Source organism: Cervus elaphus, chromosome X (genome assembly GCF_910594005.1).
Source record: "Cervus elaphus chromosome X, mCerEla1.1, whole genome shotgun sequence".
Taxonomy (NCBI): domain Eukaryota; kingdom Metazoa; phylum Chordata; class Mammalia; order Artiodactyla; family Cervidae; genus Cervus; species Cervus elaphus.
In genome coordinates this window covers 113,334,831-113,362,802 of record NC_057848.1, presented here as the reverse complement: position 1 = coordinate 113,362,802, position 27,972 = coordinate 113,334,831, and the positions used below count along the sequence as shown (strand labels likewise).

General features: G+C 44.9%; 1 protein-coding gene across 1 annotated transcript in view; it reads left to right on the top strand.

Annotated features, from left to right (window-relative positions):
* The window catches only part of STARD8 (StAR related lipid transfer domain containing 8), a 77,845-nt gene that overhangs the window by 1,547 nt on the left and 48,326 nt on the right, over positions 1-27,972 (top strand). The window contains exon 2 of the mRNA XM_043896286.1: positions 13,534-13,567. Coding sequence (XP_043752221.1) covers positions 13,534-13,567 — 34 coding nt within the window. The remainder of the gene's footprint in view (positions 1-13,533; positions 13,568-27,972) is intronic.

The following is a 27,972-nucleotide window of genomic DNA, read 5'->3' as shown; positions in this document are numbered from 1 at the left end:
AATGAGCTTTTCACTCATCTACAGTAAAACATGAGAAGGGTAGGGCTAATACATTGCAGTTTTCAGAAAGCTAAATTAATTCAAGTCAAAGGACTATTCTTTATTTAGAGATTACTATTACTTCTTATGGGGGTGGGGTTCAAATGATTTCTTTTTATGAAATAGAAGTGTGAGATTTTTAAAATATCTGTCCTCAGGAAAATAAAGTTTCCAATCCTCTGACTGTTCCCTTCCTCATTTATTTAAATACTGCCTTCCTCATCCATGAAATTCCAAAATCTGGGGACTGTTGTTTTAGGGGATGGAGGAGTTCATATCCATAAAGTATGGATATAGTTAAGTGGACAGTTTTAGGAAAATCACTCCAATGGCCTTGGGCAGAAATGGTGTGGAGGGGCCCAAGTAGCATTGTGAAAGCCAGGAAGGTGGGTGCGATGGCAGTAAGGAGTGGGGAGGAGATGATGAGAGATGGATCCAATGAGAAGAACAGGGCAAGGGGGAAGTGAAAGTACCTATGACATTGGACACCAGACTGGTGTGACTGTCCACTCCCTGGAGAACCATTCTGGGTGTTTGGCATGGATTTAAATCCCTTTGCACTCATTACCCTAATCTGTCAGACTCCAGGCAAATGCTCTCAACCCATGCCAGTCTCTTAGAGACTGCTGGGGTCAGGGACCTCTCTCCCTGGTCTCAGACACTAGCACACATGCACACACTGACTCATGTGCATGTCCACAAAGATGGAGCCTATACATGTGTTTCTGCATACTCTCAGCTACACATACATATGCATAGACACACCATTCAAGTGTGTGCACATACACATACACACATAGAGGCAAATACATGCACAGTCACACATGCACACACAGATAGTACATATCCACAAGCATGTAGACTCACACACACACACACACATGCACATACAGAGGTAGGCATGCATGCACACAAACAGATACTCTCCCATGCATGAGCTTGCAAGCACACTCATAATTATGGAGACATACAGAAGCATGCATACTGTGTAAAGACACATGTGTGCACACAGGGTTGTGGCAGACATGAATCAACACACAGATCTCAGAATAAGAGGCGGCCTGCCAGACCTATGTACACCTTGAGTTTTGTGTCTCCTTTTCCAGCACTACTGCTTTGCAAATCCAGTCAAATAGGCAGGACTTCTGGGCTTGTAAACCCAGTCAGGGGTATGGGACACCCTGAGCCACCTTGCCTCTCTGAGCTGGGCCCCTTGTGAGCAATTGCTTAGCTGTGTGGGAGGGAGCTGTGGCAGATGCAGAAGCTGTCTACAGGGAGGGGCATGGCCATGCCTGAACCTGCTGTAGCTGAAAGGGCCATCTCAGATGTCTCATTCGACCTTCTTGTGGTCCTGATGGGGAAACTGAGTTCCTAGCATCCAGCACCACATGGAGGTCTCCATCAGCTGAGGATGGTTGAAGAAGGAGGAAGCAAAGAAACTCAGTATCCCAGACCCCACCCCATCACACACACACACACACACACACACACATGAGCTGTGTGCTTTTAAGCAAGTCCTCTGTGAGCCTGTTTCCTTGTCTGCAAAATAACACTAATCAGGGCCTGCCTCACAGAGATGCTATGAGGATTTGGGAAGGTTGTGTCTTTAAAGTGCCTGGTATGGAATAAGTGGTCAACACACATGACCCATTGGCAGTAGATTTCCAAACTATTCTCTGGAAGCATCAGAGCAAAGAACAAAGGTTATTCCATGTTTGGCAACTCCAGGGTTGAGGACTCAAGTCTCACCGGCTCCTTTGCCACAACTCCTCTTCAGCCCTCTCCTCTGGCCCTGTCTGACTCTAGGACCAGAAACAACCTGTTTGGGAACTGAAGGGTGATACTTCAGAAGTTAGTGTTACTGGGAAGGTAGGAAGAGGTCAGGCCAGGGTCCAGGACTGCCTCGAGCTGGAGTTAGGAGTAGCCAAGGGGTAAGGTATTTGGATGTGAGATGAACTCAGTGTAAATGGTTCCATACATGTCTGATGCATCTTCCCTGGAGGCCAGTGAAGGTTGAGAAGGTATCCATGACCTCTCAACACAGCACCGTATACATGAGAGTCCCCTCAGCCTCATACTCACACGCATACACACAGGACCATTTCTCTGATGTGTCCTTTTGCCCCATTCCAGCACCAAGCATGGTGTGATGCACATAATGAGTGCCCAGAACATGGATCCTCTCTTATGTTACTCTCTTTGTATCAGGTGAGCTTATTAGGTCCTGGATGGCACTGACCTGGGAGGTGGAGAATACAGCTGGAGTTCCATATCAGCCATGACCTCTAGGTGACTTTGAGAGGATCAGTACTCCCTGCTGGCCCTCAATTCTTTCCCCTTAGAACGGTCATAGCTATCACACAATATCAAGGATTACAAGGTTTAATGAGGTCATCTGTTCCTCCCCGCCTTTTCCTCTCTTCAAACTACGAATGAAGAAACTGAGGCTCAAAGAGGGGAAGGGATGTGCCCAAGGTCACACATGGGGTAAGGACAGAGCCAGATCCACACATAGTCTGTAGTCTTCCTACTTGCTCTGTGGCAAAATCCAAACACAGCTTGTCTCTGGTAGAATATAACAGCAGTTCTGGCAGGACTGCCACACACATGCACATAAACGCATGTGGTAATATCCTTATCTCACCTACCTGCTTCTATGGGAGGCAAAGCAAATCAGACTGAAAAATCCCTTGTAAACTGGGAAGCTTGTCAAGGTTGGCCATCCAGTTTTGGTCCAACAAACAATGCCATGCGTTTCCCCAGTCACTGTACACTTACACAGCCAGGCCTATGAGTGCAGATGTGCACGAGGGCTCTCCTGAGTTCACACAAGAACACAATCTGAAGCACCCCCTCCTGTGTGTGCAAATCCGCCTAGTTCTCAAGGCAAAGGAAAAGCTTAACTGGAGACCAGGGTACTTTCTGGAACAGCACAGCTGGAAAAATCGAGGGATGGGGTGAGGACCTCCAGAATTTGCCCCTTCTCCTCCAGTTGCCTCATCTCAACACAGTTGGTGAAGTTTGCTCAAGAACCATCTGAGATTGGACAGTATTTGTTCTGGGGAGTGGGAGAAGTGCCCATGGGCACTAAGGAGGTAAGATGAGGAATAGGAATCAAAGCTTTGACTCTGATTCATGTTTTGGACACATCTTACTTTGCCTTCAGCTTCTTTGGTACCAAAAAGAGTATGAGTGGGAGTTACTGGGAGTGGAGAACATGCCTGATGATATGGCTGGTGGAGGAAGAAAAAAGTGGGAAAACCTGCAGATTGGCAATTCCAGTTCCCTACACTGTGCCTCCGCCCCCGCCCCAGCCCAAAGCACTGCAGAAAGAAGTGATTAGCTATATTTATAGAGCTCATGGTATATGGTAGACACTGTACCAAGTCCTTCACAAATATTAACTCATTTCACTATCACAATCAACTCTACAAGGTGGGTGCTATTATACTCATCATTCTCATTTGACTGAAATACAGAACAGTTAGGAAATTTATCCAAGGTCACACAGCTATTAAGTGATAAACTTGGGATTTGAAATCCAGGTAATCAAGGTCCAAAATCCATGTTCTTTCCACTATGTTTATGTAATCTCTGCCTCAGTTTTTTTCCACCTATAAAATGAGGGAGTTAGATTGGTTTATCTCTGAAAGTCCTTCCAGCTTCAATACTCTCATTATGCTTACTATCATTGACTGAAAAAAAAAAGCAAGACTCTTGCATCTTCCCATACATAGAAAAGTGCTACATTTATTAACTTGAGATATCTGGTTTTGTTTAATTAACAGTGATCTTTTGATGTTCCAACTATCTGGTCTTTGAAAGCCCCATATATACTGGCTCTTCCTTTACATGTTTGGGACAGTCCTTCAGAGCTATCTGAGAGGCTGTCTTCTGGGCTTGAAGCCCTCAGAAAGGCTGTCAAATAAAATTCTCAAGTTTTTCTTGAGAATTTATCAAGTAATTCTAAAGTTTTAGGTTGTGCATTTTTTTTTCAAGTTGACAATATATACTTCTCTGAACTTTTAAGCTAAGTGAAAAAAAATCTGCTCCCCAAATGTCAGTGATTTCCACTCAAGTTCCCCGGGGAGTGGAGCTGAGCCCAGGCTCAGACAAATGAGCCTGCCCTGGAGGCCAGTCCTCCCAGCAGCCCCTAGGGCTGGAGAATAGCCTGAGAAGCTCTGGGAGCCAGGGCCTGGCCTGCATTTCCAAGTCACTAGTAACAATAACAGGGAGCAACAGCTCAGGCAGCCTGTGCTGGGATGTGGGGTCAGAGGTTTCACAGTGGAGTTAGGGAGTAGAACTCCTTGATCCCATCCCTTTGGCCCACCCCTGAGCAGCCACTGCCACTAGGGACCTTGGAGTCCAGTTAGACCAGCAGCTCCAAGGCTGCAACTGCCAAGGGGCAGAGGAAAGGAAGTTCTGCATTTGGGAAGTGGGGTTTGAGGCCCTGGAAATGGGTGTGAGTTAAAATTCTCTGGCCTTTTAAGCTAATCTGGCCTGGGTCCCCCTGGGAGGTTCAGAGAAGAATGCAGTATAATGATACAATGTAGTAGCTGCTGGAAATGGAACTGTGAGCCCAGATTCTGCCTTTTCTTCCCCTTTCAGAGCCTCAGTTTCCTCATCTACAATATGGGGATAATAGTCCCCACTTCAAAATTGATTGCAAGGGTGACACGTGAAAGGGCTTGCTGCACAGTAGGTACTTAGAAAATTTGACTTAAATTTGAAGATAGTTCATGGGTTGCTCTTGTGATCCTGGGCCCATGACTTGGGCCCTCAGTTTCCTTATCCATAGAATGGGGTGAAATTCTACCTGCCCAAAGAGAGCCTAGAATTGGTGACATACTGTGGAGATAAAAAGACAGAAGGAGACACTGATATTACTACCCTCAGGCTCAGGAAGTGAGTTGTTTAGGCCATTCCACTCGCTCTTCCTATCTCTACCCTTACTCCCACCCTGGGTCAAACTAGTTCAGAATCTGGAAAAGAGACCCCATTCTGCTGTGGTACCATTGCATCTCCCCTCTCCAGTCCCTTATTGCACTCACCCTGTCTAAGGCCCCTCTCCCAGAGGGACTCCCAAGCTCTGGGCAGGAAAGAGGGTCCCTGTTGGCTGGTGGGAAAATCAAATCTCTGGGATGTGACATTCCTGAGATTGTCCAGAGAACCCCTGGGAGTTGCAGCTGTTTGTGCTCTCTCTCTTTCCTCTCGCTGTCTCTCCTCTCCAGCCCGGCTCTCTGCCTCTTGTGGAGGTGGGGAGGGCAGTAAGGCATGAGGCTGGAGAAGGCTGGGGGGATACGGGCCCAAAGGCAAGGAACCAGACCTGGAGTGGCCTTGCAGGCCAAGTGAGGAGTGGAGAATGGGGAACGGGCAAAAGACACTCCACCAGGACTGGCAGGAAGGAATTAAAGCAAAAAGAGCCCAAGGCAACAGGATATCTGTCAGTGGGTGAGTTAGAAAGTGATATACAGATCAGCATCCCTGAGGCTACAGGTTGGACCCCTTTTTAGGGGTGGGTGGGTTATTAGACCATGGTAGTTCTGGTGGGTAGGAAAGGAGAGTCAGAACTTCTGAGAGGCTCACACATTTCAAGCTAGTCTGGGATAGCTTGCACCCTCTGAGAAAGGAAAAAAGAACACTCTGGGATTCCTCAAAATGCTGTCCCAGATTGAGTTCTACAAAGGCCTTCTTGAAATCCTTTCTTACAGTGTCTTTTCCCAGCTGGAATTGTCCTTCACCCTCTTCCTTGTGATGAAAGGATTAGAATGATCAGGGGCCCACCTATCATTATAGGCAACTAGCCTGAGGTCTAGCAAAAAACTGGTCAAAGGCACATGACCAGAATGCCTGCTATCACTCAGTCCCACTTTAAATCTCTCTCCCACTTTAAATGTCTCTTCTGTTCTCTCCAGAGAAGAAATTGGCATCCCTAAGGACCACACCACCTCACACCCAGCAGATTTCACACCCTACCTATGAACACATGTTCCCAGGCCACTGGGATGGGGTTTAAAAGTGACACCATGACACCAGTGCTCCAACTGAAGACCTGGTGGCAGGTTCAATCCAGCCCTCATGTACACACCACCCTCCATGTACCCAGCTACCTCCATGCTGGACTGTGAACTCCTTTAAGGATCCAACCTGTGTCTTATCCACCCCTGTGTCCAGCCCAACACAGCCTCTATTTTAGGCCCAGCCTAAAGGAAGTTGGCTGAGTGCATAGAACACACATGTACTCTCATGCACATACAAGTAACCAAAGCCACTGAACCCTCTACTGACAGAGAGACCCCAAGAGACAGAGGAATCAACTATGGAGGGATCAGGGAGTCTGCTTCCCACAGTGGCCACAGTCTTTCTTGGCAACACACAGTCTGGGCCTGAGGGTGGTAATAGCCCACTAAGGAGGGGGGCTCAGACTGTGAATAGGGCTCTGTGTGGTCCAGCTGAGAAGGCTGGGGGAGGCTGGAATGTCAAGAACGTGCTCTCATGACCAGCCCTAGGCTGGGCCCTGTGGCAGAGGGCTGGCCAGGGGTTGAGGCGGAGCAGGGAAGCCAGGCAAGGAAAAGACGAAAAGTCCCCACTGACTCGCCTTCAGATAGGAGGGCAAGGACTGGGCATAGAGCCTGCAGGCCCAGCAGAGAGGATGCTGGAATGGTGAGCTCTGAATCCACCAATGATGCTGAGAATTCTTCAGGTCTGGACAAAGCCTGTCAGTAGCCTTTGTGGATGGCCTCCAAACTACTTCTCTCAGACCCCTTGACTTCTCACTCAACAACCAGCTTCCTGTATCCATCCCGTTTTGGGCTCTGGCTCTCTCTTTTTATACTCTTTCAACAAAATTCTCTTTTTCTCTCAAAAACTCTGTATCTGTCTCTTTCTGTCTAGCTACTCTGTTTCCCACTATATGGCAAGCACCTCAAACACAAGAACCATGTCTGCTTCTGTGTAAATTTGTATCTGCAGGTCCACTGCTGGGGCTACTGTACAGTTCTGAGCAGATATTCCACATAGGCTTCAAATCTGAGAGGTTCAGAATGAGATTCATTACAAAGGAAAATTACCCTCCCACTTACCCCAATCAGGCCTTTCCCTCTGTTCCTGACCCCAGTTAATAGCACCTCCACCTGGTTCTATTAACTGGTTGCCCAGGCCAGAAACTTTGGACTCATCCTCAACTTCTCTTTACCTCCCACATCCTGTCACTTACTGTGGTCCCACTATGTAGACAGTTCATATATTAGTCCCTTCTTTTCTGATCCCAAAGGCCACTGACCCAATCTTCTCCAGCCTCCCTGTCTCAAGTTGTACCTAACCTCTCCCACTCAGATTCCCAATTCCTCACTCAACAGACAGAGTAGCATTCTGAAACATAAACCCTGATTAGGCACCTTCTAGAGTTCCCCACTGGGCTCTGGATAAAGTTCAAGTTATATCACACTGACCTACAAGTTTCTTCATGATTTGGCCCTGACCACTGCTCCACACTGTTCCCAGTTCTTACTCTCTGTCTGGCACTCTGCTCTCAAGCCAGATATACACTGTTCCTCAAATCTCATGCTTCCATACCTTCTTGACTTTATTTCTGTTCCTCCCGTCATGATTTTTTTTCCAGTATTTACATGGAATTGTGATGATTTGTACTTGTGGCCTACCTCTTGCCCCCACTTGACCATGAATTCCTCAAGGGGAAGGAATATATCTAATTTATCTGAAGCCCTGGGTACCTATCAAAGGGCCTGGCCCTTAGAGGCTCATAGTGAGTAAATGAATGGATGAATATCTGAATGAGTCATTGGATGGTAACCAACTGGATGGGAACCAATTGTTACCAACAATCCTGAGTCTTCTTCCAGAGTGCCTATCTCTACAACTGCTGGGCTCCTGGCTCCTCTGTCCAGAATCTCCACGTAAAAGAATATGTTTTACAACCAAGAAACAAAAAGATTTTCATCCTGTAGCAAACTCTGTAATGTAAAATTTCATGCCCCATTTTCCCTTGTAAGCCTCTCAGCTACCAAAATAGTGCCAGGATCAGGGTCCAAAGCAGAGTGGGTTTCATGGTCAGGTTACCCTGGACCCCAGAGAGAAAAGAATAGGATAAATAAAACTGGGAGTCCCATCAGCCTAAACTGTAAACTTGGTTCTGCCATTTACTGCTGTGTGGCCTTGGATAAGTATTTTCTCTTCTCTGGCCCTCATTTTCCTCATATGTTACATAAGCATAAGAAAATCTACCTTGTTTATGACAGTCTACTTTGTGATAGCTTACTTATTTATAACCTGCAAATACCTGTGTAAATTTAAAACCTAATTAGCTCCTGAATGATCCTTAATTCTCTTACACCTTTAGTGGGTTAGGGTAGGAGAGGAGGGAATTTAATATGAATAGAATACGATTTCAGAGTAACAGTGTGTCCTACCCCCCAGTTCATCTCCTAATTTTCCAGAACTGTCACATTTAGGATCTCACAGGGCCCTGCTTCCACTTTCCCTCCCACACCTTCAACCTTCTTTTTTACTCCCCTTTATTCCACCACTGAAAATTATATTGTCTTGCTTAATCATGGGTCCACTTTAGAGCTTTGTAGGAGAATTTCATTAGTCTCTCTCAATTGGGCTTTTCCCTCTCTTTATACCTATCTCATTCTAGAACTTTCCATCTCCCTGAGACTAATGTCTCTTGAGGATTTTGCCAGTGAACACTCAAGGGGAACACCTCTTACCCCTACTCTCTTTTGTGGCCAATTGTGGGTTGGAGATTCACCAGATTTTGCCTTTCAGTCTACAAAGGTAGATTTAACTGTTTTCATTTCAGGGTCTCTAGGGCTGATATTAATCTCCTGGGACTAGAAATCATTGTGGTCAAGTGTCTGCACCTGGTATAGCAATCTGTGCAGGGATAAGAGAGGTGAAAAGTACTATGGCAACTCATTTCCTTACAAGATTTTGGTTGGCTTAGAGACTAGCTACTTGAAGGCAGGAGAATAGGCAAGAAATCTCTCCTACCTCTAAGAGGAACCCTTCTTTATTTCCTTAACTATTGTATTCACATCTTTACCACTATCATTTTAACCTAAGCCACCAACATTGCTTACCTGCACTACTGCAAAGGCCTTCTAAGAGAGACTCCCTGCTTCCTCTTTATCTCCACAATCCATTCTGCACACAGCAGCCAGAGTGATCTCTCTATGATGTAAGTCAGATATTGCCAGTCTCTTGTTCTATGCCCTCCAATAGCTACCTAACATCATTTGAATCAAAGCCAAAATCCTCACCCTGGCCTTAAAAACCCTGCATAATTTGGCACTTGACTCTTTCAACCTCTGTTTGGAATGTTCTGTACACAGATTGTCACATTGTTGGCTCCTTCTTGTCATTCAAGCCTCTGCTCAAAGTTCAGCACCCCTGAGAGACACTCTCTGGTCACCTTTTCTAAAGCAATCCCTGCCTATTCCATCTATTCTGTCACTCTCTACCTCATCCTGGTTTTAAGGTTTCTCCTTCTTGGATCTTACTGATAGCTATAATTTACTTATTGACTTATTTGCCTATTTATGATTTGTCCCTGCTCCATGAGGACAGGGACCTTATCTATCTAAATCTATGCTATATCCTTAGCATCTATTATAGTGTAGTAGGGCATTGATGTTGTTGTTATTGTTCAGTTGCTAAGTTGTAGCTGACTCTTTGCAACCCCATGGACTGCAGCATGCCAGGCTTCCCTGTCCTTCTCTATCTCCCAGAGATCAAACTCATGTCCATTGAGTCAATGAGGCCATCCAACCATATCATCCTCTGTCACCCCCTTCTCTTCCTGCCCTCAATCTTTCCCAGCATCAGGGTCTTTTCCAATGAGTCAGTTCTTCACATCAGATGGCCAAAGTATTAGAACTTCAGCTTCATCATCAGTCCTTCCAGTGAATATTCAGGACTGATTTCCTTTAGGACTGACTGGTTTGATCTCCTTGCAGTCTAAGGGACTCTCAAGAGTCTTCTCCAGCACCACAATTTGAAATCATCAATTTTTTGGCACTCAGCCTTATTTATGGTCCAACTCTCACATCTGTATGACTACTGGAAAAACCTTAACTTGAACCATACCAACTTCTGTCAGCAAATTGATGTCTCTGCTTTTTAATATGCTATCTAGGTTTATCATAGCTTTCCTTCCAAGGCTGCAGTGAATTTCTGCAGTGATTTTGCAGCCCAAGAAAATAAAATCTGTCACTGCTTCCACTTTTTACCCTTCTATTTGCCATGAAATGATGGGACCGGATGCCATGATCTTAGTTTTTTGATGTTGAGTTTCAAACCAGTATTTTCATCCTCCCATTTTACCATCATCAAGAGGCTCCTTAGTTCCTCTTCACTTTCTGCCATTAGAGTGGTATCATCTACATATCTGAGGTTATTGATATTTCTTCTGGTAATCTTGATTCTAGCTTATGATTCATTCAGCCCAGCATTTCTCATGATGTACTCTGCATATAAGTTAAATAAGCAAAGTGACAATATTCAGCCTTGTCATACTACTTTCCCAATTTTGAATCAGTCCATTATTCCATGTCCAGCTCTAACTGTTGCTTCTTGACATGCATACAGGTTTCCTAGGAGACAGGTAAGGTGGTCTAGTACTCCCATCTCTTTTAAGAATTTTCCGCAGTTTGTTGGGATCTATACAGTCAAAGGCTTTAGTGTGGGCAATGAAGCAGATGTTTTCCTGGAATTCCCTTGCATTCTCTGTGATCCAATGAATGTTGGCAATTTGATCTCTCGTTCTTCTACTTTTTCTAAATGGAGCTTGTACATTTGAAAGTTTTTGGTTCACGTACTGCTGAAGCCTTGGTTGAAGAATTTTGAGCATAACCTTGCTAGCATGTAAAATGAGCACAATTATATGGTAGTTTGAACATTCTTTGGCATTGCCCTTCTTTGGAATTGGAATGGAAACTGACCTTTTCCAGTCTTGTGGCCACTGCTGAGTTTTCCAAATTTACTGACACATTGAGTGTAGCACTTAAATTGCATCATCTTTTAGGATTTGAAATAGCTCAGCTGGAATTCCATCATCTCCACTAGCTTTGTTCATAGTAATGCTTCCTAAGGCCCACTTGACTTCACACTCCAGGATGTCTGGTTCTAGGTGAGTGACCACACCATCATGGTTTTCTGGGTCATTAAGACCTTTCTTGTATACTTCTGTGTATTCCTGCCATCTCTTCTTAATCTCTTCTGCCTCTGTTAGGTCCCTACCATTTCTGTCCTTTATTGTGCCCATCCTTGCATGAAATGTTCCTTTGCTATCTCCAGTTTTCTCTACGAGATCTCACATCTTATGCATCCTATTGTTTTCCCCTATTTCTTTGCACTGTTCATTTAAGAAGGCCTTCTTATCTCTCCTTGCTATTCTCTGGGACTCTGCATTCAGTTGGCTATATCTTTCCCTTTCTCTTTTGCTTTTTGCTTCTGTTCTTTCCTCAGCTATTTGCAAGCACTCTTCAGACAATCATTTTTCCTTCTTACATTTTTTATTCTTTGGGATGGTTTTGGTCACTGCCTCCTATACGATGTTATGAAACTCAGTCCATAGTTATTCAGACACTCTATCAGATCTAATCCCTTGAATCTATTTATCACTTCCACTGTATAATCTTAAAGGATTTGATTTAGGTCATACCTGAATTGTCTAGTGGTTTTCCCTACTTTCTTCAATTTAAGTCTGAATTTTTCAATAAGTAGCTCATGATCTGAGCCACAGTCAGCTCCTGGTCTTGTTTTCACTGACTGTATAGAGCTTCTCTATCTTCAGCTGCAAATAACATAATCAATCTGATTTCTGTATTGACCACGTGGTGATGTCCATATATAGAGTCGTATCTTGAGTTGTTGGAAAAGGTTGTTTGCTATGACTAGCGTGTTCTCTTAACAAAGCTCTGTTAATCTTTGCCCTGCTTCATTTTGTACTCCAAGGCCAAACTTGCCTTTTATCCTGAGTATCTCTTGACTTCCTACTTTGGCATCCCAATCCCCAATGATGCAAAGGACATCTTTTTGTGTGTGTTAGTTCTAGAAGGTGTGGTAGGTCTTCATAGAATCAGTCAACTTCAGCTTCTTCACCATCAGTGGTTGGGGCATAGACTTGGATTACTGTGATGTTGAATGGTTTGCCTTGGAAATGAACTGAGATCATTCTGTCCTTTTTGAGATTGCACCCAAGTACTGCATTTTGGACTCTTTTGTTGGCTATAAGAGTTACTCCATTTCTTCTAAGAGAATCTTGCCCTCAGTAGTAAATACAATGATCATCTGAATTAAAGCCATCCATTCCCATCAATTTTAGTTCACTGATTCCTACACTGTTGATGTTCACTCTTGTCATCTCCTGCTTGACCATGTTCAATTTACCTTGATTCATGGACTTAACATTCCAGGTTGCTATGCAATAATGTTCTTTACAACATCGGGCTTTACTTTTACCACCAGACATATCCACAACTGTGTGTCATTTCTGCTTTGGCCCAGCTGCTTCATTCTTTCTGGAGCTATTAATAATTACTGTTCGCTCTTCCCCAGTAGTGTATTGGATGACTTCTGACCTGGGAGACTCATCCTCCAGTATCATGTCTTTTTGCCTTTTCATACTATTCATGGGGTTCTTGTGGCAGGAATATTGCAGTGGGTGACCATTTCCTCCTCCAGTAGACCACATTTTGTCAGAACTTTTCACTATGACCCATCCATCTTGGGTGGCCCTGCATAGCATGGCTCACAGCTTCATTGAGTTACACAAGCCCCTTCACCATGACAAGGCTGTGATCTACGGAGGAGAGGGTGCTCTATAAATATTTTGAATGAATTAATTTATAATATTCTTTATCATTTAAAATATTTTTGTGTATTGCAATTTCTTACAAAATATGTGAACTTGGGATCATTACTATCCTAGGCTTATGGATACAGAAAGTGAGTTTTGAAAAGTTATGGGTAATGTCCAATGTTACATAATCAATAAATAGGGGAAGGGAGCTCTATTGGAACTTGAGCTTTCCAATTCCAAATAGTGCTTTTTCCGCCAACATACCTTACTTCTAACCTGGCTGATGCTATGCCAAGGATGGTATGTTCCAAGCAAATACTGACTGATTCTATGATAATTCTTATTGTCAGGCTTTAGAACAGTACTGTGACCTGCACAGACTGCCTCCAATCTCCTGACTTGGAGGTACTCTTATTCTATGAGAATGACATGAACCAGAGGAGTCAGTCATGGAGTGGGAGAAAGTACTGTGGAGTGGACAGTCAGGAGTCTGAGCTTCTAAGCTCCACTTTGCTCTTGACATGTACCTCATTTTCCTTTTCTGTGGGCCTCCATGTGCTTTTCTGTAAAATGGATAGGTTGAACTTGCTGACTTCAAGGATTCCTTCTGATTCTAATATTTTGTGGGGCTCTGCAGTGCCTTAATTTCTTCTCTCTTTCTTTTACAGTGCTTCCCATTGCTGCAGGGGAGGAAGAATGCTGGTAAGTGTGTAAGGTGGGGTTCACACGTAGCATGCAATAGCACTGAGCTTCTCAGAGATCCTCACAGATTAGCTGATCAGATGTCTGGGCTGTGGAGCTGATGTCCTAGTGCCAAAGCTGGAGATGTCCTTTGTCTCCCTCCAGTGGGCATTTCCCAAGCTCCTTTCTCGAGGTCCACTTCTGAGGTCTTTTGAGGTGAATGAGCATGCAGAACTTCCGTGTTTCTCAGATGGACGGTTTTCTCCAGTCAGGGAACCAGGGGAAGGTCTCCCCATAGAGCTATCAGCAAGTGGCAGCCACCCATATGCTTCCCTTTTTCTCAGATGCTTTCTTTTCACTAGAAAGTATATCAGGCATGGGAGATATGTTGGGAAAGGGAACAGGTAAGAAGAGGTGAAGGAAAGAGACTTGGCATTTGAGTTCAGTATCTGTGATATTTCCAATGCTTACTTTATTTGGAAATCTACCAAGAGAGTTAGTTAAGACTGAAGGGATATATATAGCTTTGAGGGAGAAAAAGCCCTCTCTTTCCTCTCCTGTAAATTGCTTAACTGTCTTCTGCCTCTGGTGTCCCACTTAGATGTGAACAAGTAGGTGGCATTCTGGAGCACCTACCTTCCATTGAATAGGACACAGTTGTTTAGAGATGACTGCTTTGGGGAGAAAGAGGAAGAAAGATATTGGCCAGGAATGAATGTGCTGCCAGAGCCTGGACTCCTGGCATCAACTGGGCTTCTCTGAGGTCATCTAGGTCACCCTCTTGGCTCCAACCTGACCTCGGCCATTTCCACTGGCCACAGTTTTTCATCAGGATGAGCTCAGGACTTGAATGAGCATGGCTGCTAGATGGCAGGGTTGGGGCTCAGGGAAACAGAAAGGCACCAATTAAGAACTGGGATGCTAAGAGCCTGTGCAGAGCACCTTGGTAAGATGTTGGAATAGCCAACTGGAGCTCTTGCTCCTGAGGACCTCCCCAGGCCACTGGTCTTACAAGGAGGCAGAAAAGGGATCTGGTGACCTCCTAAGGGCTTTTCCACCTTAGGACCCTGAGTTCTTTGGTGGTGGCTGCTCAAAAGGAAAAGTCAGCAGGGAGAGATGTTTATTTGCATTGCCCTGACAGCAGATGAGAGAGGACCCATTTTGGAGCAGGAACACTGCTTTGATCAGCATATAGCATACATCTGTTTCTCTCCACTGCCCTCCTCTCCCCAACCTCCCCCATCTCTTTCCAGGGCTGCTTGCCGAACACAGTTCCTACTTTGTAACAGAGATTTCTAGGGGCACAATATATGTGAGCTGCCCATAATGGGGAAAGGATAAACTTCTTTATTTCAGAGACACCAGCTGCAAAGGCTAAAAAGAAACCCTCAGGTCCTGAAATAATGACCCCTCCCAGAAAAAAGCACTGGCAGAAGTTGCCAGGTTGCCTCATTAGATTGTGCCAGGCTGAGATGCCAGGGCTGCATCCTGGGAGGGTGGGCACCAGGTGGCATGAGTGGTCTGTGGTTTCTAGAGGAAAGAGGAGTGTCTTTTAGAGGGTAGGGCCAGGCAGAAGAGGTTGCCACCTACAGAACTGAGCTAGAACTGACTTTTGTGCTGCTTCTCTAGGTTAAAGTTTGAAAATGTCTATTTAAGGACAAATGTGAACACATTGCCTTAGGCTGATTGAAAGACAATCTGGAACAAATTAAGAGTTTGTGTGGATATGGCAGTGGAAGCAGCAAGACACCAAAAATCAAAGGACCTGGACTGTAGTCCAAATTTCATAACCAATTCACTGTGTGGGCCCAGGCATGGAACTTCCTCTCTCTGGACCAGTGTTCACATCTATAAAATGGAGCTTATTTCATGGGGTTCTTGCATGGATTGTAAGAAATGGTGCGTTGAAAACATCAAAGTGCTGAGCAAATATGATTATTTTTGAGATATAGCTCAGGGAGGGAGAGAACTCGATTTATTATTGATTTTGGGGGATGAGGTTATGCTTTCACCTGTTTTAAAATTCGAGAGATATGAAAATACAAAATCTCCCCACCCCTGTCTCTTCACCACTCAGCAATCCTCTCTGATATGACCAATGTTACCAGCTTCTTGGGCCCTTAATGAATTTAGAAGGTCTAAAAGAAAGTGATCTGTACTAGCCAGGACTTCAGTGGAGGCTATAGAAGCCTGCTTTGGGGTTAGATTGAAGGGAATGTGCAGAGAGGGCGATGAAGAAGGAATTTCAGGGCAGGAAATGTGGAATAAGCATTTGGGAATCAAGAAGCCTGGGATCTAGTCTTGACTGCACAACTCATGGTTGAGGGATCTTAAGAACCTTCCCCTCTCTGACTCTCAATGTTCTATCTGTACACTGAGCCTGTTGTGTTCTCATATGCCATTCTTGCAAGTTTCCACCAGAGTAGAATGGAAATGGTGAAGGGGAGGACTGACCAGGGACCTTTTAGAGAAGAAAAAGCCAAGACATTGACTCAAAGCTGATGACTGAGTATGCTTTGCATATGTAATCTTCTTCCTATTAAGATTAGTCAATCAAAGGTTTCTCTGTCATGCTACTGCTTCTCTCCTGGTGGTTTCATGGACAGAGCAAATCTTTGGCACCATCTGCACAGGAGAACATTAGGAACATCTAACTGGCTTCAACATATATAATGCTGCCCAGAACCAGGAGGATGGCTTGAATGACCTTTGATGATCTTGCTATCATGGTCCAAGCATCCACTAACATAATGTTCCCCAAATTTCACTTATTGGTGAACCAGCTTCACAGTTTTTGCCATCATTTCATCCTGTGCAGTATGTATTTACAATGTTTCTTTACTTCAGCCTGATTTTAAACTATAACCTCACTTCAGTGTAGGAGACCCTGGATCCCTGGGTCAGGAAGATCCCCTGGAAAAGGAAACAGCAACCCAGTCCGGTATTCTTGTCTGGAAAATCCTATGGACAGAGGAACCTGGTGGGCTACAGTCTACAAGGTCACAAAAAGTTGGACATGACTTAGTGACTAAACCACCACCAAGCTGTAAATACCTATGAAATGAGGAATTGAGGTACTGGTTACAGCTTTCCTAATACATAATGAATTCACATATATCTATCATAATTCAAAACATTGATGTATCACTCCAAATCACCCCATGCATATATACCAAGCATTGGAAACCACAGGTAGTGGTTACACAAACTGGCAGGTCAAACGGGCCTTTAGGCCTCTGTGGCTCACTCCAAGACTTGCTGAATGCTCCCGGGCTCCCTATGGCACTCCATACTCCTTATTCCTGTTACTTAAGAATGAATTGCTCCTGAGATGGAAATAAGTTCTGGAGCCTAAAAGGAGCCCCTTTCCTCCAAACAAATTCTGACCTGAACCATTCTGAACTGCCTCAAAAGTACTGAAGTGAGAACACTTGACCAGAATACCAGAAGTTCTAGGTTCCCATTTTGTCTCTGTCTTTGACCTGTTGTGTGACCATGGGTCTGTCCCTTCCCCTCTCTTGGCCCTAGTGTTTCCAATTATAAAGTGAAGTGCTTGGTCCAAATGACCTCTAAGGTATCTTGCTGCTCTGAATGAAATTCAATGACTTCTTGACTTACAGAGCCTATACTTCTGTTTAACCCATTAGCTCCCCTTCCCAGCAGCCCACAGAGGTGAGAAGCCTGCTGACCTTCCCTCCCACTGCCCTACACCAAATCCTCCCTGAGGCCCCTTTTTCCCAGTGCACAAGACTTCTTTTGTTGCCTGTAGCCATTCAGGACTTCTCTCCAAGCTCCTGTTGAAGTGGCTAAGGTGACCTGGTGAGGGGGTGGGGGTAATAGTTGGCCTGTAACAAGAGTCCTGGCTCCCCAACCCACCTGGTTTCAGCCTGGCTACAGGTTTGTCCTGCAGGTTTGGCCACACCAGACTTCATCCATCAGCTGCCCCAGATCCTTCCCTCCAGCTCTGGGAAAGCAGAGAGACTAGTTTAAAAGGGAGAAAATAGAAACAAAGGCATTTATTTAAGTTGCTATTAAACATCACTTCTAAGGCTCAAGAGGAGAGTATACCGAAACATTGAGCCTATGAAAATTATCATAATAATAATTAGCTTCCTCTCTTTTGAAAATGACCAAATCACTATTGTAACTAATTCTTGACAGATCTGGCCATTTAACCTTTGCCTTTTGATAAAGAACATTCGCAGGCCATAGCTTATCTAGCAATTGACAGATATTTTACCCAGCAACTTGGAGTAGTATAAAAATTGACTGAGCGGGTTCCTGGAACTGATTATCATTTGAGACAGGAAATCTTTCATCTGTAGTCTACAGTGAATTCAGCCAAGGTGAAAAACACTGGACTGTGGGTTGAAAATTCCAAGATCTAATCCCAAATCTGACATTAGCTCCTTCTGTGACCCTGAGTTAGTTGTCTCCCCTTCCTGAGCCACAATTTCCATGTATGAAAAATAAGAAAGTTGAACTAGAAGGTCTCAAGATCGTCTGTACTCTACTCTGTGTCATCCTCCACCCCTTGTCCCTGCCAGAGTCAGACTGAAAGGAGGGAGAGGCGAGGACAGGGTCAGAGGAAAGGGCAATTTCAAGATGTTCTTTGGGATAAGGAAAGGATTTCCAGACCCATAGAGGAGAATCTAATAGCTTCTTTTGGGGTCAAAAGGGGATGAGAATTCCAGGTCCCCAGTGCTTGCTTTCAGGAATGCAAAATAGAAAGCCAGGCTTACAGATGGGCCAGGCAAATGTCCTGAGGCACAGCTTAGTTGACCATTTTTGCAGCCTGGGCCAATCAGGAAGATCAGAAAAAGGGCTGTGTGGCATAGGACAGCTACCCACAGGCTGGGTGGAGGAATGGGAATTGCAAATGGAATGACAGATCTGGAAAGGACCTGAGAAGTGTTATTGGAAACTTCCACCAGGAAGTCACATGAATCCTTCAAACTCAACACTAAAAGTCATAGTTCTTCATCATTCTCCTGGAAACCTTCTCCTTCTCTAGGATTTTTTTTCTTGGTTAATGTACTATCATCCACCCTGTAACTCAAGCAAGAATCATGGAAATCGCCTGGGTTCCTCCCTCACTTACTGGCTACCATCCAGTCACCAAACCATGCCCACGAAACTTCTCTGTGATGTTTCTCAAATCTGTCCCTTCTTTTGCACCCACACTGCCATAGTCCTCCATTTTGGCCCTTAGGAGCTCTGTCATGGATGGTTTCTATGGTTCCTAACTGGTTTCCCTGACAGCTTGCTTTCCCTTCCAGTCCACCTCCCACACTGCTGTCAGAGTTCTTTCTTTAAAAGAAAAATTTGGTCATGCTCAAAAACCTTTTATTGTTCCCTACCTTTGGTCAAAAATCCAGATTTTTTGCATTGGCAACTAAGGTTCTTCACAACTTAATAACCTATCTTTCTTTCTTTATCTCCCTCCATAGCCCCACATTTCTGAGCCCCATGGGACAGTATTTCCCATGCATACAATGAACTCTCATGTTGGACTCTCCACTGCATGTATCTTTGCCAGCCCCCTACATGGCTTGTCAAGCCATCTTCTGGTTCTCTGGACAAGCCCATCTTGACCATCTCTCTATTATAACACAACATGCTGTTCTGCATTTGCTTCTTTTCTTTTCTGTATCTCCCATGGATCATGAGTTGTTGGTGTATAAGAGCTACATCTGACTGACCTCTATATTCCCAGAACTAAGTAAGCACAGGGCCTCACATAAACAATGAATCTGCAAGGACTGCCATTTATTTTTTATGGCATAGTGAAAGAAACTGCTGGTAATTAGACTAGTGACTTCTTTCTCAGCAGACATGCTTCCCTATCTTTTCAGCTCTGAACTAGCTATTACAGATTAACACAGAGCCCCCACTGGCTCCAGATGACAAACTGTCTTGAGACAGGGTTTTGAGGGGTTAAGAGTTGCAGTAAATAGTATAGATCCATGTAAAACACATTTCCACCAAACCCTTGAAACTTGGAGGTTGCCTATATCTCAAGGCAAGAAGGGCACTTAAAGACCATATTTATATTAATTGGTGGCTTACAAACCAAGTTCTGAGGAACTCTAGAGTTCCCAGAGATTCACTGGGAGATATGAGGGGAGGACAGAGCTGCAGGGTTGCTTCACTCAACCAAATCTACTTCACCTCTTGGAGGTTCCATAAAGGTTTCATTTGGAGACTGAAGTTGGTCACATAAAAGTAAATATTGGTGACCACTGCTCTAGTCCAGTGGTCAATTGCTAACAGGCTCTCTTTTTACCATTCCTGCTATGTATCCACTCAGGCTCAGTCCAAACTCCAGGTATGGTCAAGCATTCCTTTACATTCTGTACTCAGTTGAAAGTCCTTCTTTATGTGAAACAAGAATCTTCCTCACAACTTCCACCCAGTGGTCTTGCTTTCACCCCCTGCAGTCTCATGGAATTTGTTATATTCCTCCTCTCTATGACCAATCTGCTGGCACTTAGAATTTCCCAAAGTCTGAGATGGAAGGAACCTTGTAGCTCATACAGTCCAATGCTCCCACTGCAATTGGTGAAACTGAAGCTCAGAGTAGGTAGGTCATCTGCAAAACAGAAGACAGTACTTAGTAGTAAAATCGAGACTAGAACCCAAGTCCCCACTCTTGTATAATGTCCTACTAGAATCCGTCTTTCCAGAGAGTGAACAGCGCCAGCTCCCACTTTCTCACAGTCCTGATGATTCTCCCCTAAACTTGCTCCAGATTGACAGTACCCAAGGGCTGAAGATCAGTAGCTCAGCTGATTAAACCTCCATGGGAACCTGGGGTAAGGGCAAAGGCAAAGAAGAACAAACAGGCATCAGAACCAGAGTTGGCTGCTTCCTCATCACAGCCTGGATGCTGTTCTCCTCTTTCCATGGGACTAAAATTCCATCCCAACAGCCCTCCTCCCATGGCAGGGCAGCCAAGGGGCAGGTTTCAGAGGCCCCTTCTGACCTGTTTGCTAGAGGGTCCCTGCTGTGTGACTCTCCACATCCCCAAACCAGAAACAGGAAGAGTTGGTTTGGTTTATGTTTCAAGAGGAAAAATGAAAACATAGGAAGTAGGGTTCCTGAGAACAGAGGCTTCCAACTCTGTGTCCATGTATCCCTGGAGCAGGATATTTCAGGGAATACATTCCACCAGCAAAGGGAATAGCCTCCTTACTGAAAACAAAACACAAAGCCCTTCAAGGTTTGGAAAAAGAAAAAGGCCAAAGGAGACTCTTAAGGAATAGAGGAGAAATCGTTTCAGAATATCCAACACTCCCCCCAACCCCATCTGCCACTTGGTGCTGTTATACTTTGACCTCACTGCTGTTATCAGCACATCTGGGCCCCAGAGATGCCCTGCTCCCTTTAACCTATGGCCCCAGAGAAAGTCAAAGCACCTTTTCTTGTTTCCCGGAGGATTATCAAAGTAGGCTGGCACTCAGAACCTTTCTCTAAAACAAAGGAAAAAAAGCAGAATGAATATGAGTTCATTAATCCATTAACAGAACATGCAAATTGCAGAATAACATTCAAACTTTATGAAATACATGCTTCTTGTCTTGAGAAAGCCATCAAAAACAGGGAAGCACTTTGCCAGTCCCTAAATATCTCTCACAGGATAACTACTTCATCAACCTACATAAGCAGCTGTAAGCTTGCCTGATTTTCTCCCCTTTCAGCTCTCTGTTCCTGGGATGTGGATGCCATCTTGTTTCCCAATCACAGTCACCAAAAGGTGTTTTAGGAAGTAAAAAACCTTTGAGAATCCCTGGTGTCCTTTCCAGTTCTGGTTTCCGGGCTGAGGAACATGCCTAGTTCACAGCTAGTTGGGGAGGGTTGAAGTGTGGATCACCTCGGTGCCAAAGAAACATGGTCCTGCAAAGCAAACAGTTCTGGCTACAGAGCTTCTGTATGTGTCATGTGTGTGAATGCAGGCACACACATGACCTCTTTACCAAAATCTTGACCCTCACCACATAAAAGCCTACTACTGACTGTTGCTTTTCAATGGTGTCTCTGTCCCCCTGGGCTAGAGGTAAGCAGAAGCTTTTCCCAGAAGATGTTTCCAAGAGCATCTGCTTGGAATAGCTCATTCCTAAAAGATCTGAGGGGAGGGAAACATCATTTTTAAATTAAAACAAGTGTAAATGTAGGTAATGGAATAGCATGCAAAATTCACATGAATTTTTAAGATAAATATAGAGACGTCCAGGAAATTTCTCACTTGTGACTGGCTACATGGGTTTCCCTGGCTCCTCAGGGCTGTGCAGGGAATGAGTTCATCCTGTTCAGTTGTTTGGAGGTACTATGGTGCAAAAGTCTGAGAAGCACTCACTAAGCAGGTAGGTTTCCTGAGGGTAGAAACTTTGTCTCATTCCCCTCTGTATCCTCATGCCTAATACATAGCCTCAGATATGTATATCATATCTGATATCATATCAGATATCATATTAATATCATATCTTATCAAATATAAATAACCTCAGATGTGCAGACGACACCACCCTTATAGCAGAAAGTAAAGAAGAACTAAAGAGCCTCTTGATGAAAGTGAAAGAGGAGAGTGAAAAAGTTGGCTTAAAACTCAACATTCAGAAAACTAAGATCATGGCATCTGGTCCCATCACTTCATGGCAAATAGATGGGGAAACAGTGGAAACAGTGACAGACTTTATTTTGGGGGGGGGGCTCCAAAATCACTGCAAATGTTGACTGCAGCCATGAAATTAAAAGACGCTTGCTCCTTGGAAGAAAAGTTATGACCAACCTAGACACCTTACTGAAAAGCAGAGACATTACTTTGACAACAAAGTTCCATCTAGTCAAAGCTATGGTTTTTTCCAGTAGTCATGTATGGATGTGAGAATTGGACTATAAAGAAAGCTGAGCACCAAAGAACAGATGCTTTTGAACTGTGGTGTTGGAGAAGACTCTTGAGAGTCCCTTGGTCAGCAAGGAGATCCAACCAGCCCATCCTAAAGGAAATCAGTCCTGAATATTCATTGGGAGGACTGATGCTGAAGCCGAAGCTCCAACACTTTGGCCACCTGATGCGAAGAACTGATTCATTTGCAAAGACCCTGATGCTGGGAAAGGTTGAAGGTGGGAGGAGAAGGGGACAAGAGAGGATGAGATGGTTGGATGGCATCACTGACTCAATGGATGTGAGTTTGAGTAGGCTCCGGGAGTTGGTGATGGACAGGGAGGCCTGGCGTGCTGGAGTCCGTGGGGTCGCAAAGAGTCGGACATGATTGAGCGACTGAACTGAACTGAACTGAATACATAGCCAGCCACAGAGACAGTGTTCAAGAGCTACTTGCTTCATCCTTCCATCCACCCATCCACTTATGCATCCTTTCTAAGATGCCAGTGAAGAAAGTAGTTTAAGGTTGATGAAAAGGGCTTGGTTTCTGAAGAATCTGGACATCTCTGGGTCTGATGTCTGACTGTCACTTATCAGCTATGTGATCACATCTCTGAGCCTCAGTTTTCTCCATTTGAAAGTAAAGATCCAAATACCCAATTCTTGGTTTGTTGTGGAAACTAAGTGTGATAGTGGGAGTGAGACAGCCCAATAAGCTCCCAAAGTGAAAGTGTTAGTCGCTCAGTCGTGTCTGATCCTTTGTGACCCCATAAACTGTATAGCCTGCCAGGCTCCTCTGTCTATGGGATTCTCCAGGAAAGAATACTGGAGTGAGTAGCCATTCCCTTTTCCAGGGGATCTTCTGGACCCAGGAATCGCTCTCAGGCAATACACAAATAATAGTTATTAAATGATTATGAAAATTACCACCATGACCAATCCAAGAAAGAGAGTAGGGGAAGGGAGAGATGTTTTCTCCAGTCCAGAAGTCTGATTTGAGATTAAGAAGGCAGGAGCTGAGACCTCAGGAATGAGCCCCTGGGCCTCTGGGATTGGGAAGGCCCAGGTTAACTCTTTGCTGTGGAGCCCCACCCCCACTCCAGGAAGCCAGTGTGTAGAGGCCAAAGGGCAACTTTGGGCGAAGTGATGGAAGTATCAGATGTGCTTCTATTCACCTCCCAGTCTTCAAAGACCAGATGTGCTCGCTTTCTCATACCGGCCAATGAGCCCCTTGGAGGCCTGGCTCACAAGGGTCATTTGTCAGTAGGGTGAAAGTTGCAGTCAGGCATGATGGCTTGGTGGCTAACAGCTCTGTGACCTTGGGCAACTATCTTCTTCTCGGCCCTGACTTCCCAATCATTAAAATAAAGGAATTGGATAGAGTGGCCACTAAGGCCTTTCCATCTCCTACACACTATAGTTTGACACTTAATTGAATAGGTGTTTGACCTTGTTTTTCCAAAAATGTGAGCAATCTGATCATCTGAAGGTTTGACACTGATCCTGGACCTTAGGGAAAAGCAGTGTGGGAGGCCTGGCTGGGCCCCCTTCTATATGTAAAGCCTCCTGGTACCCATGGCTCCTTCTGCTCAGGTCTGGCTGGACTGGCCCACCCCCAGAGCCATTCGTGATCATGTTCCAGGTGAGGGGCAAGTGGGTGAAGCAGGTGTTTCCCAAGGCTGGGACTCAGGACTAGGTACCTCACAATAGAAAATGAAGAAAGGAAAGAAAACAGGAAATCCTGCCCATTTTATGTACCTAATTGTTCAGGAAGAATTCCTTCTAGTCAGCATGGTTGTCTCAGAAGTTACTGACAGCTGCTGAGCTGGAGTGCTGCTGGGGTCCCTGGGATTCAGAGACTTCCATCTCAGTCTGTTCAGATCTTTGCCATTCTTTGAAACTCAATTCAAATAGTATGTCCTCCAACCTTTAAGTCTCTTGCATACTGTGTATATCTGTCTTAGAGAATGGATCATGTTCTGCCTTGTACTGGAGTATTTCTTTCACATGCTGTGCTGTGCTTAGTCACTCAGTCACATCCAACTCTTTGCGACCCCATGGACTATAGCCCACCAGGCTCCTCTGTCCATGGGGATTCTTTAGGGAAGAACACTGGAGTGGGTTGCCATGCCCTCCTTCAGCATTGCAGGTGGATTCTTTACCTTCTGAGCCACCAGGGAAGCCCAAGAATACTGGAATGGGAAGCCTACCCCTTCTCCAGGGGATCTTCCCAACCCAGGAATAGAACTGGGGTCTCCTGCATTGCAGGCAGAGTCTTTATCAGCTGAGCTATCAGGGAAGCCCATTTCCTTCACATACTGATCAGGAATCATTCTCAAAGGAAAAACCTTAATGAATATCTGGATATGAAATAGAGAGCCAAAGTCCCATTAATCTTCACTCCCATTTTCCAAGTTAACCACCATTAAGAAGTTGTTCTAGTAGCTTCCCAGAAAGGTTCTATTATCAAGGTTATTGAAAATGTGAGAGAGCATGAGGCTTTGGAGGGAGCACTGGCTCTGAAGATTAAACACCTGGGTTTGTCTCTCAGCTCTCCACTCAGCTAGGGTGAATTCTCTCCTATCTTTGACTCTCAGTCCTTTGCTCTGTAAAATGGGATAGCAGTTTCTCTCCTGCTATCTCAAAGCATTGTTGTAAGGACCAAATGAGACAAAAGAAATAAAAGTGTTTGGACAACTATAAAGGATGCTCTATTTATCTCCGTGTTTGTCTCTGTCAGCACATTGAGATCAGAAATCTTGGCCCATCCAGGGTTGGGTCCCCATTGCCCCTAGTTCTGATGACTTGTCTGGAACAAGCAGGGGGTCACTCTTGGAGGGGACGGGGGTCAGGCATGGAGCTCAAGCCCAGGGGCTGTGCTACAACTAGAAGAGTTGGTGCTTTGCTCCTGCCCGGGTTCTGACACATACTTCCCTGAGCTTCCTCTGGAATCAAACTCAACTTCAAACAAGGAAACCATTTTTCTAAAGTCACTTGGCTTTTAACAGGCTGATTCACTTTGTAAAGCTCTCAGTTCCTCAGATACTGGCTCAAAGTCCTGTTTTCAGGGTTCTCAGCACACACACACACACAGTGTGTGTGTGTGTGTGTGTGTGTGTGTGTGTGTGTATAGACATATACATAGATACAAATGAGAGAGAGAGAGAGAAGTGGTCAAGAAAATTCAATTTTCTAAATGGATCAGATATAAAATGGTTGTAAATTAGAGCTAGAAAACTCCTCAGATATCATTTAGTCAAATCACCACCTCCCCTTCAACCTTTGTCAGATGGAGAAACTGAGACCCAGAAAAGAGAAGGGATGCACCCAGGGAGTTAGTGGCTCTGACAGTCAAGCAAAGGTAGGCAGAGGGACAAAGCTTTGGGCTTTGAGTTCTAGTTGAGGGAACCAGCTGGGGAAGGTTAGTGAGCCCCGAGAAGAGATGAATATGGCCAGAATGGGATCATTTAGGAGAAGAAGTTAGGATCAGCTGTGAAATTCCCCTGGCAAGCAGCAATATAAGAAATATGAGAGTTCTGGTTTGGCAAGTTATTATGAGCCTTGCTGAGCAAGGAGAAGGTGGAGAGAGGAAGAGAAAAACAGAGGGAGCCAGAAAAGGAGATGAAATGGAAGAAGGAAGGCTGACCTGGGCAAATGGAGGGCAATTAGACTGCTGAGTCAGTAAGGGCTGAACTGAGCATGTCAGCAGAGCCTCGTCGCCTGTGGAACATCCAGCCACCTTACAAGTTTCCGCTGGTCTGCTCTCTGGTTTCCTCTAGGCTCTGAGCATGTGAGCCAGTATTTATTTTCTTAGCAAACTCACCCTTTTCCCTTTGTGCACTTTTTGGGGAAGTGGCCTCAAACCGTAGGCTTTACCTCTGCAGATTTAGCTTGAGGGCATACTGAAGCCTGGCCTGGCTGCCAGAGCAGAAATGTTCTGCTCTACAGCCATGGTCTGGTTTCAGGCACACAGTCACACTGAGAGGTGGAACTCAGCCCATTTTGCAGATGAAGGATAAGAGAACATGACAATGGAAACAACCACAAGAACAGCAAAAATAACTAAATATGTATTGAGAACCAATAGTAGGACTGATCAAGGAGGGCCCTAGAGTCAAAATGCCTATATTCAAATCCCAGTTGCACTATCCATTAGCTGTGCAATCTTGGATAAGTTGCTTAACTTCTCAGTGCCTCAGTGTCCTATGTGTAAAATGAAGATAACAATTGCGCCCTCTTGAGAAGATTTGGAAGGAGCAAATGAGTTGACTCCGGTACAACCTTTAAACAATGCTTGGCACTCAGTGCTTAATAAATAACAGCTATCATTGTCACCATTGTTACATGCTGGGCACTGCTCTAAACGTTTGACTTGTGTTATGGCCTGTAATGATCACTCAGAAAGGCACTGAGGCCCAAGTGTGAGGACATGTCTAGTCCATTTGCTTTTTCTTAGGTGTAAACTAAATCTTACGTGGAAGCTCAAAGTATAAAACAAAAAGCAGCATGACTCTGATTGAAGCAAGGTGGGATAGGCTCAACCTTCCTTTGTTTTCCCTTCCCCCAACATCCCCACGATAGGCCTTAAGGCTCCTTCCTAGCCACTGTGAGGCACAGTTTGCAAGCCTGCTGATCTAGTCCATCTAACCTTTTTATGATCAGATGACGGTATCATTAGACCTGAAAGGGCAAGTAACCTGCCCAAAGGTTATATAGCAGGTCAAAGGCTGAAAGGAACCCAGATGGCAACACCGGGCTTGAAGGATAATAACTTGGCCAAAGAGAACAACCTCCTTGGTTAAACCAGAACATAGACCATCCAGGCTTGGATGGAGAAGAGCCAGGAAAGGAGGAGTGAGTAGGAGGGGAGGGGAGGCTGACCCAGAGACCCTGTCTCTGGGCCCTGAGTATGAACAGCCCCTCTGGACCCTCATATCTGGCTGGGCCCACCCCAGACTTTAAGACAAGACGACAAGGCCCTGTCCTCACAGAGCCTCTAACTACACAGGGTTTGGGGTTTTGTTCTGACAAGGGACGTGGTCCCTGTCCCTGAGCTCTCCAGTCTGGGGAGATGTAGCGGACATGGGAGCTAAATCCTGCCATTTAGCCCTTCTGACTGAACTCTTGGCATGAGAGAACATTTTCATGAGACTCCTCCTTCAGGGTTCTGGGACAGCAGCCTGGTTTCCAACTCACTGTTGTTGGGGAAGTACAAAGGGACAGCCTGGCTCCCCACTCCTTTCACTGCTACACTTGTGTTGCAAGTGGTGTTCAAGGCTCACCACTGTTTGTCTGACAACCTGCACCTTGTCAGCTTTTGTTTGCAGACTTTGGCGTGGGTTAACTGAGGATATCACACAGAGGAGAAATTACAGATGTTCCCCTTAGAGATGTTCCCGCCTAGTGATAGAATTCCAGCTCAGCTATTTAAAATCCTAAAAGATGATGCTGTTAAAGTGCTGCACTCAATATGTCAGCAAATAAGGAAAACTCAGCAGTGGCCACAGGACTGGAAAATGTCAGTTTTCATTCCAATCTCAAA